Source organism: Aotus nancymaae, unplaced genomic scaffold, assembly GCF_030222135.1.
Source record: "Aotus nancymaae isolate 86718 unplaced genomic scaffold, 86718_ANA_hifiasm-v0.15.2.pri h1tg000062l, whole genome shotgun sequence".
Taxonomy (NCBI): domain Eukaryota; kingdom Metazoa; phylum Chordata; class Mammalia; order Primates; family Aotidae; genus Aotus; species Aotus nancymaae.
Window position 1 is genome coordinate 1633241 of NW_026988476.1, and position 18832 is coordinate 1652072.

Sequence of the window (18832 nt, forward strand, 5' to 3'; positions counted from 1 at the left end):
ATCTCAGTCCATTGCAGCCTCTGCCTCCCAGGTTCAAGTGATTCTCCTGCCTCACCCTCCCCAGTATCTGGGATTATAGGTGCCTACCACCATGCATGGCTAATTTTTGTATTTTTGGTAGAGATGGGGTTTCACCATTTTGCTGGGTTTGTTTTGAACTCCTGAACTCAGGTAATCCACCAATCTCAGCCTTCCAAAGTGTTGGGATTACAGGTTATGAGCCACCGCACCTGGCCTCTGCTTCCCTTTTAAACACAAATTCCAATTTCAGATAATCTCTCTCAACTAAAAAGTTCCACAGATAACCAAGGTGGGGCAAAATGGCACCAGTCTCTTTATTTAAGCATAGCAAGAGTGACCTTCACTACAGTTCCTAGGAAGTTCATCAACTCAATCTGAGACCGTATCACCTTGGGCTTCACTATTCACATAATTATCAGCATTTTGGTCAAAGCCATTCAACAAGTCTCTAAGGAAGTTCCAAACTTTGTCACATCTTCCTATCTTCTTCTGCGCCCTCCAAACTGTTCCAACCTCTGTCTATTACCCAACTCTAAAGCTGCTTTCACATTTTTGGTTATCTTTATAGCAGTGCCCCACTCCTGGTACCAATTTACTCTATTAGTCTGTTTTCACACTGCTATAAAGACATACCTGAGGCTGGGTAATTTATAAAGAAAAGAGGCTTAATTGACTCACAATTCCGCAGGGCTAGGGAGGCCTCAGGAAACTTACAATCATGGTGGAATGGGAAGAGGCACATTTCACATGGCGGCAGGTGAAACTGTGTGTGAAGGAAGTGAAGGGGCAAAAGATCTCATGAGAATGCACTATCACGAGACCAGAATGTGGGAAACTGCTCCCATGATTCAATTATCCCCTACTAGGTCCCTCCCTCAACACCTGGGGATTATTATAATTCAAGATGAAATTTCAGTTGGGACACAAAGCCAAACCATATCCTTCTTGAGAAATGTAAACTTAAGTGTGATGTCTGTGGCCTGCTTTAAGATGATTTGGCAAAAGGTTTATGTGTGTGTATATAGAGAGATGTCTATAAAATGAGTGTCATAAAGACATTAAGTAGATGAATTTACATGTTCAATGCATAATTCTTTCAGGTTCAAAAAATCATAATATCTGTTATGGTGATCTGTGTTCAGTGATCTTTTTTTTTTCTCTGAGATGGAGTCTCCCTCTTATTGCCCAGGGTGGAGTGCAGTGGCACAATCTCAGCTCACTGCAATCTCCACCTCAAGGGTTCAAGCGATTCTCCTGCCTGAGCCTCCTGAGTAGCTGAAATTACAGGCGCTCACCACCATGCCCGGCTAATTTTTGTATTTTTAGTAGAGATGGGGTTTCACCATCTTGGCCAGGCTGGTCTTGAACTCCTGACCTCGTGATCCACCTGCGTTGGCCTCCCAAAGTGCTGTGATTACAGGCGTGAGCCACTGCGCCCAGTCAATCAGTGTTACTATTTTAATTGTTTGGAGTACCACAAACTATGTCCATGTAAGACAGCAAACTTATTCAATAAATGTTGTGTGTGTTCTGACTGCTCCATGCCATTTCGCTCTCTCTCTTCTGGCCATTCCCCATCTCTTTCCTTCTAATCAGGCCTCTCTATTTTCCGAAACACAACAGCATCGAAATTAGGCCAATGAATAACACTGCAATGGCCTCACAGTGTTCACGTGAAAGGAAGAGTCACACGTACACACGTATCTCACTTTAAATCAAGAGCTGGAAATGATTAAGCTTAGTGAGAAAGGCATGTCAGAAGTAAAGATAGACCAAAAGTTAAGTGTCTCGTATGCCAGTTATCTAAGTTGTGAATGCAAAGGAAAAGTTCTTGAAGGAAATGAAAAAGGTACTCCAGTGAATACATAAATGATAAGGAAGAGAAACAACCTTGTTAACCGACATGGAGAAAGTTTTAGTGATCTAGATAGAAGTTCAAATCAGGCTCAAGCCTGTAATCCCAGCACTTTGGGAGGCTGAGGTGGGCAGATCGCCTAAGGTCAGGAGCTCAAGACCAGCCTAGCCAACATGGTGAAACCCTGTTTCTACTAAAAGTACAAAAATTAGCCAGGCATGGTAGCAGGTACCTGTAATCCCAGCTACTTGGGAGACTGAGGCAGGAGAATCGCTTGAATCCAGGAGACAGAGGTTGCAGTGAGCTGAGATTGTGTCACTGCACTCCAGCCTGGGTGACAGAGCAAGACTCTATCTCAAGAAAAAAAAAAAAAAAAGAAGTTCAAATCAGCCACAGCACTGAGCCTGATCCAAAGCAAGCTACAGAAGAAAAGGTAGAAACTAGCAGAGGCTGGCTCGTGGAAATAAGCTATCTTCATAACATAAAAATGCAAGATAAAGGCCAGGCGCGGTAGGTCACACCTGTAACCCCAGCAACTTTGGGAGGCCAAGGCGGGTGGATCACCTGAGGTTGGGAGTTTGAGAACAGCCTGATCAACACGGAGAAACTCCGTTTCTACTACAAATACAAAATTAGGCAGGCGTGGTGGCACATGCCTATAATCCCAGCTACTTGGGAAGATGAGGCAGGAGAATTGCTTGGACCTGGGAGGTGGAGGTTGTGGTAAGCTGAGATCATGCCATTGCACTGCAGCCTGGGCAACAAGAGCAAAACTCCATCTCAAAAAAAAAAAAAAAAAAAAGGCAAGATAAAGCAGCAAATCCTGATGTAAAAGCTTCATCAAGTTAGCCAAAAGACTTAGCTAAGGCCAAAACAACCATTTTTCTCTCTTTTTTTTTTTTTTGAGACTGAGTCTTGCTCTGCCACCCAGGCTGGGGTGCAGTGGTGTGATCTTGGCTCACTGCAACTTTTCCCTTCCGGGTTCAAGCTATTCTCATGCCTCAGCCTCCTGAATAGCTGGGATTACAGGTACCCACCACCACATCCAGCTAATTTTTGTATTCTTAGCAGAGACGGGTTTCACCATGTTGGCTAGGCTAGTCTTGAACTCCTGACCTCAAGTGATCTGCCTGCCTTGGCCTCCCAAACTGTTGGGATTCTAGGTGTGAGCCATAGTGCTGGGCCTAAAACAACAGGTTTTCAAAGTATATGAAATAGCCTTCTATTGGAAGATGCCATCTGGGACTTTCATAGCTAGAAAGGAGAAGCCAATGCCTAGCTTCAAAGGACAGGCTCATTCTCTTGTGATGAGCTAAAGCAGCTGGTGACTTTAATGCCAGTGTGCACTGAGCATTCCGAAAATCCCATGGTTTAAGGTTTATGCTCAATTGGCTGGCATAGCGGCTGACATCTGTAATCCTAGCACTTTGGGAGGCTGAGGCAGGTAGAACACTTAAGCCCAGGAGTTCAAGACCAGCCTGGGCAATAACGAGACCCCATCTCTACAAAAGCACAAAAAAACACTTAGCTAGGTGTGTTGACATTCATCTGTGATTTCAGCTGCCAAGGAGGTTGAGGTGAAAAGAATCACATGAGCCTGGAAAGCAGAGGCTACAGTGAGCCCAGATCGTGCCACTGCACTTTAGCTAGGGCAACAGAGAGACCCTGTCTCAAAAAAAAAAAAAAAATTAAGAATTATGCCCAATCTACTTTGCCTGTGCCCTATAAAAAAAAAAAAGCCTGGATGACAGTGTATCTTTTTTTACAACAGGGTTTACTGAATATTTTAAGTCCACTGTGAAGACCTATTGCTCAGAAAAAAAACAAAAAAAAGATTCCTTTCAAAACATTACTGCTCACTGATAATGTGCCTAGTCACCCAAGGGCTCTGATGGAGACGTACAAAGAGATGAATGATATTTTCATGCCTGTTAACACAATATCCATTCTGCAGATTAAGGAGTCATATTGACTTTCAAGTTGTCTTACTTAAAAAATACATTCCATAAGGCTACAGCTGCCACAGTGACTCCTTTGATGGACCTGGGCAAAGTAACTGAAAACCTTCTGGAAAGAATTTATCATTCTAGATGGTTTCTTGAGATGGAATCTACTCTTGGTGAGGATGCTGTGAACACTGTTGAAATCACAACAAAGGATTCAGAATATTACGTGAATTTAGTTGATAAAGAGGCAGCAGGTTTGAGAGAATTAACCCAGTTTTGAAAGTTCTACTGTAAGTAAAATGCTATCAAAAAGTATTGCATGTTACAGAGTAACCTTTCATGAAAGGAAGTCAATGGATACGGCAAACTTCATTGCTGTCTCATTTTAAGAAATTGCCACAGCCACCCCAAACCTTTAGCAACCACCACCATGATTAAGCAGCCATCAACACTGAGACAAGACCACCTACCAGCAAAAAGATAATGACTCACTGAAGGCTCAGATGATGGTTAGCATTTTTTAGCAGTAAAGAATTTTTAAATTAAGGTACATACACCGCTTTTTTAACCATAATGCTATTTCACACTTAGCAGACTATAGTATAGTACAAAGATAACTTTGATATGCACTGGGAAACAAAAGTATTCCTGACTTGCTTTATTGCATGGTCTGGAACCAAACCCACAATACCCCTAGGTATGTCTGTATAGCAGCCCAGCCATGCTGATTAATTCAAGTTGAAGCAAAAGTTTTTGTTTTTGAGACAAGGTCTCACTATGTTGATCAGGCCGTCCTTGAACTCCTGGGCTAAAGTGATCCTCTTGTCTCAGTCTCTAAGGAAGCTGGGACTACAAGTACATGCCACCACATATGGCCCAGCTCCCTAAACGTTTTAATGTAAGAATAACACCATTACTCAAAGAGCATAGATTACCGACAGTAAAATACATTATGAATCTAGAAGCTTAAGATACTGAAAAGCTCTACAAAGTCTATGACTTTCTAAAACTATGACAGTACTTTGAAATAAAAACTTTACAAATGAAAGTATAAGATATTACTTTTTTTTTTTTTTTTTTTTTTTTTTTTTAGACAGAGTCTAGCTCTGTTGCCCAGGCTGGAGTGCGGTGGAGCAATTTCAGCTTACTGTAACCTCTGCCTCCTGGGTTCAAGCGATTTTTGTGCCTCAGCCTCCAGAGTAGCTGGGACTACAGGAGCATGCCACCGTACCCAGCTATATATTTTTAGTCGAGATGAGGTTTTACCATATTGGCCAGGCTGGTCTCGAACTTCCGACCTCAGGTGATCTGCCCGCCTTGGCCTCTCAAAGTACTGGGACTACAAGCGAGAGCCACTGCGCCCGGCCAAAGTGTAAGACATTACTTTTTTTTTTTTTTTTTTTGAGTCAGTGTTCTGATCTGTTACCCAAGCTGCAGTGTGGTGATATAATAACTCACTGTAACCCCAAACTCTGAGGTTCAAGCAATTCTCTTCTCTCAGCCTTCTGATTAGTTAGTAGCTGGGACTACAGATGTGCACCATCATGCCTGGTTAATTTTAAAATTTTTTGTAGAGATGGGGCCTTACCATGTGTTCTAGGCTATTCTTTTTATAGATACATATATATAATTTTTTAAAAATAGAGAAGAGGTCTCACTATATTGACCAGGCTGGTCTTGAACTCCTGACTTCAAGTCATCCTCCTATCTTGGCCTCCCAAAGTGCTGAGATTATAAGCATGATCTAGTGTGCCTAGCCCCCAGGCTGTTTTCGAACTCCTAACCTAAAACAGTCTTCTCTCCTTGGCCTTACAAAGTGCTGAGATTACAGGTGTAAGCCACCACGCCTAGCCTATTATTATCATTTTTGTAGGCTAATAGTTTCTTTGAATTCATATGCAAATTCAGGTTATTCATATTAGAGTTTTAAAATGAAGTGATACACACTTAAATCTTACTGGCTAAGAAATCCTTTAATTCAGCTCTAAAATGTAAAAGAAGAGGTATTAAAAAATCCTCTTTAACTTATAGCAGATTCATATATAATAAATTTTATGAAAGTGAGATTTTGGGGTGAACAGAGGCATGTGTGATAAATTACTTAAGGGCTAATCCAATTTCATTTGACTGCTGTGAAAAAACTTGCTCTAGATCAGTAGCTCTCAAACTTTAGTAGACTTGTGCATGGCTTAATAGGATTATGTTCTAAAGAATGTGTTGTTAGGAAATTTCATTGTTGTGTGAACATCATAGAGTGTACTTACCCAAACCTAGATGGTACAGACTACCACACACATAGGCTATATGGCATAGCCTATTGTTCACAGACTACAAACCTGTAGAGCAAGTTACTGTACTGAACACTATAGGCAATTATAACATAATGGTAAGCATTTGTGTATCAAAACATAGAAAAAGTACAGTCAAAATATGATATTATAATGTTATGGGACCACTGTTGTTTATGGGGTCTGTTGTTGACCAAAATGCCATTATGTGGCACACAGCTGTACTAACATAGGGACTATAAAAATATAGATTTAAAAATACAGATTTGTGGGTAATACTCCCAGATTTCTGGTTCAGTAGGTCTGGGATGGGTCTCAATAATCTGCATTTCTAACAAGTTCCCGGGTGAGGTATACCTTGCTGGTTTGAAAAGCAGTTTGAGAACCACTGCTCCAAACCAGTAACATCACTGGTTGGAATAACAGCAATTCTTTCCTGTAGCAGGTTTAAGACATATTACATATTAACTTTTAAATTGTTTCAAAACTCATGTATATGTGGAAATTTTAAGATAAAAATAATCATCTGAGCTGGACACAATATTGAGCAAGAGATATTACCTGAAGTCAACTCTTCTCTGCTATCCTTAGCAAGCATAACAGCATATTCTGAAACTTCAGCTGCTTCTCTTTGTACGAGCTGACGTAAGCAAGCCAGTACAGCTCTTCTCAGTAACAAGTAGGGGCTACAAAGATTCACCTGAAAAACATCATTTGAGGAATGACAGAGCTAAAATTCTTGTTGGCACTCAGTGAGTGTAACAGATATTCATTGGACCTGTTCCTGATTCTGTCCAGCCCATCAGTAGGCTGGAAACAATTTATGCATACATAGGAACTTCTTGCAACTATGCTAGAGTACATTTCTGATTATATAACTTAGAAACAGCTTAATAGGTAATATGTGTACTAGATTATGCACTACTCATAAATATAAGCAAAGATCAGTGTCAGAAGGTAGAATTTATATGAGTAAACAGAATTTTAAGAGAAAAAAAGAACTACAACAGAAAGGATTTAGTTGCATTTCATACATTTGTGTTCATGCAACTATACTGTAATGTTTTATCATTCTCTAAGCAGAAATTTATACAAATCCATATAGGCAATACAGCATATTGGTTAAAATGGACATTCCAGAGTCAAAACATCTCAGTTTGAGTCCTAGATCCACCACTTATTAGCTGTGTGACTGTGGGCAAATTATTTAACTTCTCTATAGTGCCTTAGTTTCCTCATTTGTAACATTACCGCATCTCTCAGGGCTATTGTATTAACACAAAGTAACATGCAAAGTGCTTACCACAGTACCTGTCAAATAGTAAATGCTCAATAAATGTTAGTTATTATTAGTGCAGTCTCTTAACAATAATATTTTAATCAGACGACATACAGAGTAAGTAGATGCATTTTCAAATAAAGGCAGAAAACAAATGCTCTCTAGAGACAAGCATTACAGAACACCAAATTTTATATATATGCGTACATATTTATGTATTAATAGAATACATATATGTACACATCTTACAGATGCAATGTAAATCTCAATAGGCTGTATCTACCCCTGGCAAATGATAAGACTGGTAATATACTTCAGTTACAAGTTGAAGGTTAATGGATAAAAATTTTTAGTGATTTCATTTATGAAATAAAGATGAGATTTTAAATTAATTTTGTACTAACTGTGAAAGTAAAGATCAGTTTGGTACAGTCTACAAAATAAATATGTATATTTTGATAGTGATCTTCAAAGCAAAATTTGAGAAATAATGGCATAATTCTATAGCAATGTTTAGATTTGGCATATGTGAGAAAAATAGGACTGAAGTTTTGTAAAGAGCAGAGGCTAAATTTTGGGATGAAATAAAGGTGGTAGGAACTATTAAGAATATATAAGAAGAGTGTTGGGCATGGTGGCTTACGTCTGTAATCCTAGCACTTTGGGAGGCTGAGGTGAGCAGATCACTTGAGGTCAGGAGTTTGAAACCAACCTGGCCAACATGATGAAACCCTGTCTTTACTAAAAATATAAAAAAAATAAGCCGGGCATGGTGGCAGGTGCCTGTAATCATAGCTACTTGGGAGGCTGAAGCAGGAAAATTGCTTGAACCTGGGAGGCGGAGGTGGCAGTGAGCCAAGATTGCACCACTGCACTCCAGACTGGGCAACAGAGTGAGACACTGTCTCGAAATATATCTATCTATCTATCTGTAGATATATATATAGATATTTTAGTTTTTATATATATATACAAAGAGGGCCGGGTGTGTGGCTCACACTTGAGGGAGGCCAAGGCAGGTGGATCACTTGAGGTCAGGAGTTCGAGACCAGCCTGGCCAACATGGTGAAACCCTGTCTCTACTAATAATACAAAAATTAGCTGAGTGTGGTGGCACATGCCTGTAATCCCAGCTACTGGGAGCCTGAGGCAGGAGAATTGCTTAAACCTGGGAGGTGGAAGTTGCAGTGAGCCAAGATCATGTCACTGCAATTTAGCCTGAGCAACAGAGTGAAACTGTGTCTCAAAATAAAAAAAAAAAAAGAATATATAAGAAGAAACACATGCAAAGACAAATTCTACATTTTATTAGAAGCCAAAAAAAAAAAAAAACCAGAAAAAAACTGTGAATATATCATCATTGAACAGCTTTTTTTTTTTTTTTTTGAGACAGGATACCACTCTATCACCCAGGCTAGAGTGCAGGAACAGTGTTGTAAGTATGTTCTATTATACCTTCAAGCTGTATTATGAACCCAAAGTGGATACAGAGGAATGCCATTCATAGAAAAGTCTCAACGTATAATGTATTCCCATGTTTAGAAATCATATTGTTAGCAGGTTAGGATAACAGGAAGTTAAAATATAAAAAGATTAAGTTTACTTGTGCCCAAGATTACTGTTATATTTAAGAACAATGACAAAAAAAGCACTCTACAAGACAATTCTAAAGAAAATAAATCTACTAGTTAGTTCAACTGGAGTTTCACAAGCATATGATACAAAGCAGGTGCAGCATTTATTCAGGCTAGTCAAACATGTTTTAGAAAAAGCATGCTTAGAAGTACCCTTTACTTGTTTGGTAGAAAAAAGATTGAAGGCTTTCACACAAAGCAAAATGGGAGGCTTAAGGTCTCCATGTCATTCTCCAGCATTTATATCGGGAAGAGGAATAGAGTGGCTTAAGACAAAGAAAGAAAGCAGGCAAAATACAGAAATTAAGTAAAACTGTAACTACAAGCATTTTCTGAAATCAATATATTAAATCAAAATGATACCAAATTTAGTACAAAGAGTGAGAGCACCAGCTGGAGAAGGTTAGGAAGGATTTGCTTATACTGGTATCAAATAAACACCACGAAACATGCTACACATATTGGACTTAGCATTAATGGTTCACTTAAACAAACAGATGCAGAAGAAAACAAATATCTACAACCAAAAAACGACACAAAAAAATAGCACCGCAAAACTCAAAAAAAGTTAGGAATCAAGGGTCAGGGACCTACCAACACAGAATTATCCAACAAGATCTCCTGCACAAAAACAAATGACACACCAGTCATGACAAAACCAAAAGATATAGGATGACTTTGACAACAGTCAGCTAAGCATTAAAATATAAATGTTGATAGTTATCATTCAAATTGGCTTAGCTTCATCTTAAAAATTTGCCACAAATATTTTATTTTCCAACTTAAAATTAGTTAAGCCAAGTTCTTGAAAATAGTCAACTCAAGAGCTCCAAGACGTAAATATATAATTTTAAAATGTACACGTGATTAATTTTAGGTTTTCCTTTGGAATCTATGACTAAGCCTCAGTATCAAACCAAATCAAGTAGTCATGAGTATGAGAGGAGTGATCGGGATTGCATTCACATGAACAGGTGTCCAACAAGAGGCAAAGTTAATGGTTTACCTCATCAGAAGGGTAATTATAGTTTAACTCTTAGAAGCCAAGTTTTAAAACTAAGAGTATTCACAATTGCAAGTGTAGCTAAGGCCAAGTTCAGAATGAAAGTCAAAGAGCATGCAGTTAGAAGAAAATACTTTTCAGTAAGACTTTTGCCTAATGATGAAATGCAATTTCCTTACTTTGGTGAATACTCTAAAACATAATAAATTCAACCTAATAAATTCAGAATAAATTACTAATTACTATCACTATATCAATTTAATGTCTCAATATTTTGGTTAGTAATTTATTCTACATGATTGTGTATAAACAAATCATTTTACACCTTGAATATTACGAGTTAACATGAATAAGATTTGTAACTGTTACTTCAGATTTTCTCACTTGCTCTGGATGTACCCAAAAGAAAAGTCTGATAATATAATAATCTCTATTCTTTTTCATATGTAACTTTTTTGATGCCTATTTGTTTTTCCTGCAGTAATATGTACCCTTTTATGATTTGGGAAAGAAAAAAAGTTAATGAGTTTGATCAGATTTTATTTATTTATATTTTTGAGACAGCTCCATTGCCCAGGCTGGAGTATAGTGATGCAATCATGGCTCACTGTTGCCTCAACCTCCTGGGTTCAAGTGATCCTCCCACCTCAGCCTCCTAAGTAGCTGGGACTACATGGTGTGTACCACCATGCCTGGATAATTTTCTTTAAATTTTTTGTAGAGACAAGCTCTCACTATGTTCCCCAGGCTGGTCTTGAACATCTGGGCTCAAATGATCCTTCCACTTTGGCCTCCCAAAGTGCTGGAATTAAGGTGTGAGCCACTGTGCCCAGCTGATCAGATCTTAATTATCATGAATTAATGGGTTAGTCTTGCTCTTCATTTATCAATAAACTTTAGTTAATAAAAGAATTCAGTTATCACGTAAGGAAGAAAATTTAAAGGTAATTAATGGAAACCTTTTATAAGACAAGAGGAAAAAATAGCAGTATCACTAAATTTAAATGGAGAGTAAAAGATCAGCATGCAAAGGAGTGAAAACTTTTTCAATAACTGGTTTTAGTAATGGTTCTTCAAATATAAAAGTAATATTCCTGGAGAAGAGTCCCTGAATGGTATAGGTAAAATCATTTTCCTGTAAGTGCTGTTTTCCCTAATACTTGATTGACCAAGATCTAAAAAATACAGGAACAAAAGTTTCTGTCAGGAAGTCAGTCACATTCTCTTTTTAAAGTTTTATTGGGCTAGGCATGGTGGCTCATGCCTGTAATCCCAGCACTTTGTAGGACTAAGGCAGTAGGATGGCTTGAAGCCAGAAGTTCAAGACCAGCCTGGGTAACATACAAGACTCTGTCTCTACAAAAAAAAAAAAAAAAAAATTGGCTAGGTGTGTTGGTACATTCCTGAAGTCTCAGCTCTTGAGAGGCTGAAGGGGGCAGATCACTTGAGTCCAGGAGTTTGAGGCTACTACAGGCTATAACTGCACCACCACACTCCAGCCTGGGTGACGAAGTGAGACTGTGTTTCTAAAAAAAAAATAAAGTGTTATATGACTATCAGCATCAATAATTAATATAATGATTAATACACTGTGTGTTGAAGGCACAGGTCAAGACAGCAAAAGCAACTACCATTATTGCGTAATAATTAAAAGCCTGTGACACGTGCCCTTACAAGCAGCATTTTGTGTAATCCTCATATTTTACAGACAAGGTAGCTGAGGCTAGAAGAGATTACGGGACTTCCCTAAAAGCACATAGCTAGGAGATGGCAGAGTTGAGATAAAGTCTATCCATAAAATCTGCAAAGGTAGTATGGAATAATGAAATGAGGACTGGATGAGGAATCCAGAAACCTGCAATCTAGACTTAGCCACCACCTAGATGTGCTAGATGTGCTATTTAATTTTTTTGGTCTTCAGCTTATCTTTTATTGGGAAGACTGGTTTTAATAATGCAAACATCATTCTACAAAAGTAGGGATAATCTATGTGACACATTTTTAAGATTCTGAGGTTCTTTCAAGCTCTGAAATGCTGCATATTTTGCCTCAAGCTTGAAAATGAAAGGTCTACATAATGATTCTTAACAGGTCATGTTACTAATGGGAGTGTGACATGAACACTGTAGGAGTAGAAAAAGTTGAAAAGCAATGGTGCCAACTTATAATTCCAAATGCAACTCAATTTTTAAGGCAAGTCCAGATAGAAACTAGTGACAGAATACAATGCTTTTTTTTTTTGAGACGGAGTTTCACTCTTTTTGCTCAGGCTGGAGTGCAATGGTGTGATCTCGGCTCACTGTAACATCCACCTCCTGGGTTCAAGTGATTCTCCTACCTCAGTCTCTGGAGTAGCTGAAATTACAGGTGCCCGCCACCACACTCAGCTAATTTTTATATTTTTAGTAGAGACGGGGTTTCACCATGTTGATCAGGCTGGTCTTAAACTCCTGACCTCAGGTGATCCACCCACCTTGGCCTCCCAAAGTGCTGGGATTACAAGCGTGAGCCACTGCACCCAGTCAGGGGAAATCTTAAAACCAATGACCATAAATCACTTCTAAGGAACCTCTGGTTGATGGTCTTTATCTTTCTACATTCAGTAGATACAATATTAGAAGCCAGATATTGATGCATATGTTGCTGAAATATTAAGGAAAAGTGTTATTTCTCCATCAGGGATGTAAAGAACTTTATAATAACTTAGAATAGATGAAAAAGAAGAAAAAAAAAAGACAGGTGACCAAACAAAGTTTTGCATGTCCTACAGTATTTACACAGTACATGGGACCTTATAAGCACCCAATATATGTTTATTGATTTACAAATATTCCAAATATTAAGTTCAACATTAATGGGAGAAAAATGAATTAATGTAAGAGAGATTTAAGAGCTGATTACATGAAACTGCTCCCCACTCCCCAAAAAGACTAGAACTGAGGCAAAATAGCTATGTATATAACATATAACTTTGTACATAGTTTAGAGGATAATTAAAATGTGTACTGGAATAAATCTAAGATTCAAATAAAAGAAGCTAAGAACATGTTTACAATTTTATACTCACACAGAGGCAGCTAACCAGGCTAGACAAGTTGACATGTTGAGGAGCAAACATATGAAGCTGCTGAAGGCAAGAGATGGCCTGAGCTTGAACAAGGCAATCTGGGTTATCTTGCATTACTGCACAACCCAGTAGACAGGAAGTCCTTAAGGTAGAAATTGAAGTACTGTTACCTAAAATAAAAAGCAGAAAGCTTTTAATAATTGGCCTATAAAATCATTATTCTTTAAACATATATTACAGGTTTTAAAATTTACTTCCAGTTTTAAGCTTACGAATCTGTGACGTACAATTTCTTCTACAAAAGTAGGGATTATCTAAGTGACAGATTTTTAGTTTACTTCAGTTATTATTCTTTTTTTTTGAAACAGAGTCTCACTCTGTCACCCAGGCTGGAATGCAGTGGCGCCATCTCAGCTCACAGCAACCTCTGCCTCCCAGGTTTAAGTGATTCTCTTGCCTCAGCCTCCTGAGTGGCTAGGACTACAGATGTATGCCACCATGCCTGGATAATTTTTTGTATTTTTATTAGAGATGGGGTTTCACCATGTTGGCCAGGCTGGTCTCAAACTCTTGAGCTCCAGTGATTCCCCCTGCCTTGGCTTCTCAAAGTCTTAGGACTACAGCCATGAGTCACTGCACCTGGCCTACTTTAGTTATTCTTAATTGGAAAAGTTTATTACAACACAAATTATCAGGCAAAAAAGAACCTATGACTATCAGTAGGTTATACCAAATTTTTATAAAAAGTGGAATTAGAAATTGCCAATAAACTTAGCCTTGTATTAATTAAGAATTACTTTCATGTATTATAATCATGCAATACCATTCAATCTGAACAGCTCAGAATATTTGAAATTTTGGATTACTTCTTAAACAGAGATCAGAGCTCTTTGGATGATTCTGCTTCATCTCTGTCATGTTAACTGTTAAGGAAGGCATCTTTAGGAGATATGTAATTGTCTAAATATTGCACTCTGTCTTTTCAAAATAAAAGAAATCAGGCTGAATGGTATTTATACATTCATTTAACTAACCATACAGCACCCATCACGTGCCAAGCATACAGACTAGGAACTGAATTCATTTTTATGTGTATTATTTTTCATGTAAAACATCACAAAAGCAGCTATGCACACCTTGTAGCTCTGGACCTAACGTGGTAATAAGGACATTCAAACAGCGACCAAGGCTTTGGTGAACTTCGGCATGAGTAGGAGGCACATTTAACAACAACATTATAATAAGAGAAAGGGTAGGTTCCACATGCACATAATAGAGTGGGCCAGCAGAATCAATGATCAATGATAGAGAATGTAACGCCCAGGTCTGTAACAAAGAAAAACAATTAAAAATATTACAGTAGCATTAAGAAACATAAAACACATCAAATTGTTTTTTTGTTGAAGTAAGTGATAAAGTAACAGCAAATGTGTATGCTACTACTAATGTGGAAAGAGAAATGGAGGACTTCCAACTCAGAAGCAATTATCCAATTTAGAATGATATAGTTAGACACAGTTCACCATTAAGAATTCCAAGTAAGGCCGGGCACGGTGGCTCAAGCCTGTAATCCCAGCACTTTGGGAGGCCGAGGCGGGTGGATCACGAGGTCAAGAGATCGAGACCATCCTGGTCAACATAGTGAAACCCCGTCTCTACTAATACAAAAAATTAGCTGGGCGTGTGGCGCGTGCCTGTAATCCCAGCTACTCAGGAGGCTGAGGCAGGAGAATTGCCTGAACCCAGGAGGCGGAGGTTGCAGTGAGCCGAGATCGCGCCATTGCACTCCAGCCTGGGTATCAAGAGCGAAACTCCGTCTCAAAAAAAAAAAAAAAAAAAAAAAAAAAGAATTCCAAGTAATAGTTGGTCCTTTAGCTAACAGCTTGAATTGAATCCAGTTTGTTGAAAAATTGTTTCATCTATAGAAAGAATGAAAATTCAAGTCTTTAAAAAGATTCAACAAAATCTACAACTACAAACATCAATATGGACAAATCACTTGAACATCGTAAGTGAAGAAGGCCAGACATAAAAGAATATATGTTTTTTATTCTATTTATATAAAGTATAGAAGCAGGCAAAACTAATTTAAGCTACTGCAAATTGGAAGAGTTGTTATCCTTGGTGGGGGCAGGTAGTTAACTAGAAGACAGTATGAGAAGTGTGTCTAGGGTATTGATAATGGACTGCTTCTTGATTTCAGGTGATGGTTAATGTACTGTTTGTACATAGGTATGTACATTTACAACAGGTGTGTGCGTGCACGCGCGCACGCACACACACACACACACTTTCTGTCTCTGGTTTAAATGAAAAAAGACTGGCCATATACTGATAACCAATGAAGTTAGGTGATGACTATAATAGTTTCATTATAGTAGACTTTCTAACTTTGTGTATGTTTGAATGTTCCATAACAAGTAGTAAATTAAAAGGTTTCCTTTCAGAAAATGAAAGTTTTATTCCTCTTATCAATGGATGTGCAAGAACACTTATAGTACTTTAAATGCTGCAAAAATGAGCTTCTATTTGTTAAGTGAGAGGGAGCAATCAAGAAAACTCAGAATTGATGACACTGGAAGCCACGGAAAGAAGTATATGAATTAAATCAACAAAAAAGTTATTAAATATAAAACTGTGCATTCAGAACAGACTTCTTGAAGAGAGAGAAGAGGAATATAATAGAAGCAAAAAGTACTATATTTAAAGATGAGTGAAAAATGGAAATCTTGTAAGTCAATTCAGTCGAGTACTAGATGAAGTGGAGGAGGTGAGTAGCAATATGGTAATTCAGAGAGAGAAAGCTAACTGGATTAAAGCTTGATGAGATGCTGGCTAAACTGGATCTTAAAAGACTAAAACGTGGAATATCAACACAGACATGTAAGGAGAGAAGGAAAAAGAAAATAATGTAAATGTAGACATTAGAATGACATGTGGGTAGATCTTCTGTAGGAGAAGTCAACAGTTTGAAGTAGTAACAGAAAACATCTGTGGGTCAGTTGATGAGACTGATACAAAGAAGTTGATTAAAGAAGCAATAAGCACTTTGTCAAGCTTTTCTGCAGGAAGGTGGCAAGATGACAATCTTGTAGGAAAATGAATTTAGCCTTCTATCTAGAGAGAATTAGAAAAGAACATAAAAATGTGACTAATTAGGAAGCTATGACAGTAATGTGGCACACATTAATAAGGGAGAGAGATAAGATGACAGAAGGGGAGTAAAAGAACAGAAGAAATAAAAATCATTCCATATTTGATTAAGATAGGAGAATGATGATTTTATTGACAGAAATGAGTAAGATATGTACAACAATGTGGTAAAGTGGTTAAGAACAGGAGTTTGGAGTCCATGACTTGTGTTCTTGATCTAATTCCATGATTTATTAGCTTTTCAGTTGTGAGCAAGTTGCTTAGCTTCTCAAGCCTCAGTTTTATTTCTCTATAATGGACTATATACCCTAATAAATTATTATGAGGACTAACTGAATTACTATGAGACTTAGAAGAATGTATCATAACACCTGGTACCTATTAAGCTCTTTAAAATAGTAGATGCTATTATTATTATTATTATTAATATTATTATTATTTCTTGAGACAGGGTCTGGCTGTTGTCCAGGCTAGAGCGTAGTAGCACAATCCGGAGTTACTGCAACCTTTGTCTCCCCGGCTCAAGTCATCCTCCTACCTCAGCCTCCTGAGTAGCTGAGACCACAGATGTACACCATCATGCCCAGCTAATTTTTGTATCTTCTGTAGAGACAGTGTTTCACCATGTTGCCCAGGCTGGTCTTGAACTCCTGAGCTCAAGCAGTCCACCCACCTTGGCATCCTAAAGCGTGGGATTACAGGCGTGAACCACCATGCCCAGCCCAATGCTATTATTAAGATGGAACAGAGATACATTTTCAGAAAAACACATTGAAATTGACTACAGACATTCTGAATGTGAGGGAAGATTTTAATTTAAAAAAATCCATCAAGGTTAACAATGGCTTTGACACTTACTATGGGGGGAAAACCATATTTGCAAATTTGTAAATCATATTAATGATCAATATAACATAATCTGCATCATCTACAAATCATGAATTTCAAGGGAAGTATCACATGAGGTACCCACCTGCACATCAGGAGAAGTGCTGTCCTGAGCCAAAGTATAAAGGATTCCAACACAAGAATTTAGGTGTTGAGAAGAACTTATTCCTCCTAAATACCTATGAAGGGATGCCAAGGCCAATGAGTATCCTGTTCTAGTAACCACATCCCTTGCTGATTTCAATCTGTAAATATGAAAATAAAAAATTGCAATCACTGCAAAAGGGAAAAAAAAACCCACAAAAGCTAATGCATGTACGTTGTCACTTAGGCAAAACTTTTTTTTTTTGAGATGGAGTTTCGCTCTTGTTACCCAAGCTGGAGTGCAATGGCGCGATCTCGGCTTACCGCAACCTCCACCTCCGGGGTTCAGGCAATTCTCCTGCCTCAGCCTCCCGAGTACCTGGGACTACAGGCACATGCCACCATGCCCAGCTAATTTTTTGTATTTTTAGTAGAGACGGGGTTTCACCATGTTGACTAGGATGGTCTCGATCTCTTGACCTTGTGATCCACCTGTCTCGGCCTCCCAAAGTGCTGGGATTATAGGTGTGAGCCACCGCGCCCAGCCGGCAAAACGTTTTATATGGATAGTTGTAAAATTCAGAAATATATTTTCAGCTAACTAATGAAAAATTCTGAAGTAACCTGAAAGGCATCTTGCAAAGGAAAATACTTTGAATCAAAATGTCTTTATATTATTAATGGTTAGCTTAGAACAAACAGTTTCAATGTCTTTCATATATATAAGTGCACAAAGTTTTTAAGACAAGCATTATTACTTTATGATTAAGTTACATTTTAAAAACTCAAACGCTGAGATACTTTTAATAGAGTTTCAATTTAACTCTGATTTTAAAATTAAATAGGCTAGGTGCGGTAGCTCACGTCTGTACTCCCAGTGCTTTTGGAGGGCAAGGCGGAAGGATCACTTTAACCCAGACCACCTGGGCAATATAGTGAGACCCTGTCTCTATTAAAAAAAATTTCGGGGGTGGGCGCCAGTGGCTCACGCCTGTAATTCCAGCACTTTGGGAGGCCGAGGCAGGCAAATCATAAGGTCAGAAGATCAAGACCGTCCTGGCCAACATGGTGAAACCCTGTCTCTACTAAAAATACAAAAATTAGCTGGGTGTGGTGGCGCATGCCTGTAATCCCAGCTACTCGTGAGGCTGAGGCAGGAGAATCACTTGAACCAGGTAGTCAAAGATTACAGATCACGCCACTGCACACCAGCCTGGGGACAGAGCAAAATTCTGTCTCAAAAAAGAAGTATTTAAAAAAATAAGCTGGACAGTGGCACAAGCCTGTAGTCCTAGTCACTTGGGAGGCTGAGGTTGAAGTATTGCTGGAGTCCAGGAGTTTGAGGCTGCAGTGAGTCATGATCACACCAATGTACTCCAACCTGGGTGACAGAGCATGACCTTGTCTCAAAAATAAATAAAAATAAATGTAAGAGAAGTTAACGTTTATTACGAATTTTCTATATACTGTGTGTTCATTTAAGTGGTTTACATTTAGTCTTTTTTTAATCCCCCCCAGCAACCCTGAAGTTCATACTATTATTCTCAGTTCCTGTTTATAGATGAGGAAACCAAAGTGATAGCTCAAGTAGCTCTCACAAAGTAACCCACTATT

At 38.4% G+C, this 18832-nt stretch overlaps 1 protein-coding gene across 8 annotated transcripts in view; it reads right to left on the reverse strand.

Annotated features, from left to right (window-relative positions):
• Window positions 1–18832, reverse strand: part of HEATR5A (HEAT repeat containing 5A) — a 136817-nt gene that overhangs the window by 36595 nt on the left and 81390 nt on the right. For 7 of the 8 annotated variants that reach the window (XM_064365765.1, XM_064365767.1, XM_064365768.1 and 4 more), the window contains 5 exons: window positions 17220–17379; window positions 14230–14419; window positions 13094–13263; window positions 9618–9644; window positions 6672–6810 (listed from right to left, as the gene is read on the reverse strand). In XM_064365765.1, coding sequence (XP_064221835.1) covers window positions 6672–6810; window positions 9618–9644; window positions 13094–13263; window positions 14230–14419; window positions 17220–17379 — 686 coding nt within the window. The remainder of the gene's footprint in view (window positions 1–6671; window positions 6811–9617; window positions 9645–13093; window positions 13264–14229; window positions 14420–17219; window positions 17380–18832) is intronic. The other variant, XM_064365766.1, reaches the window with a different exon arrangement.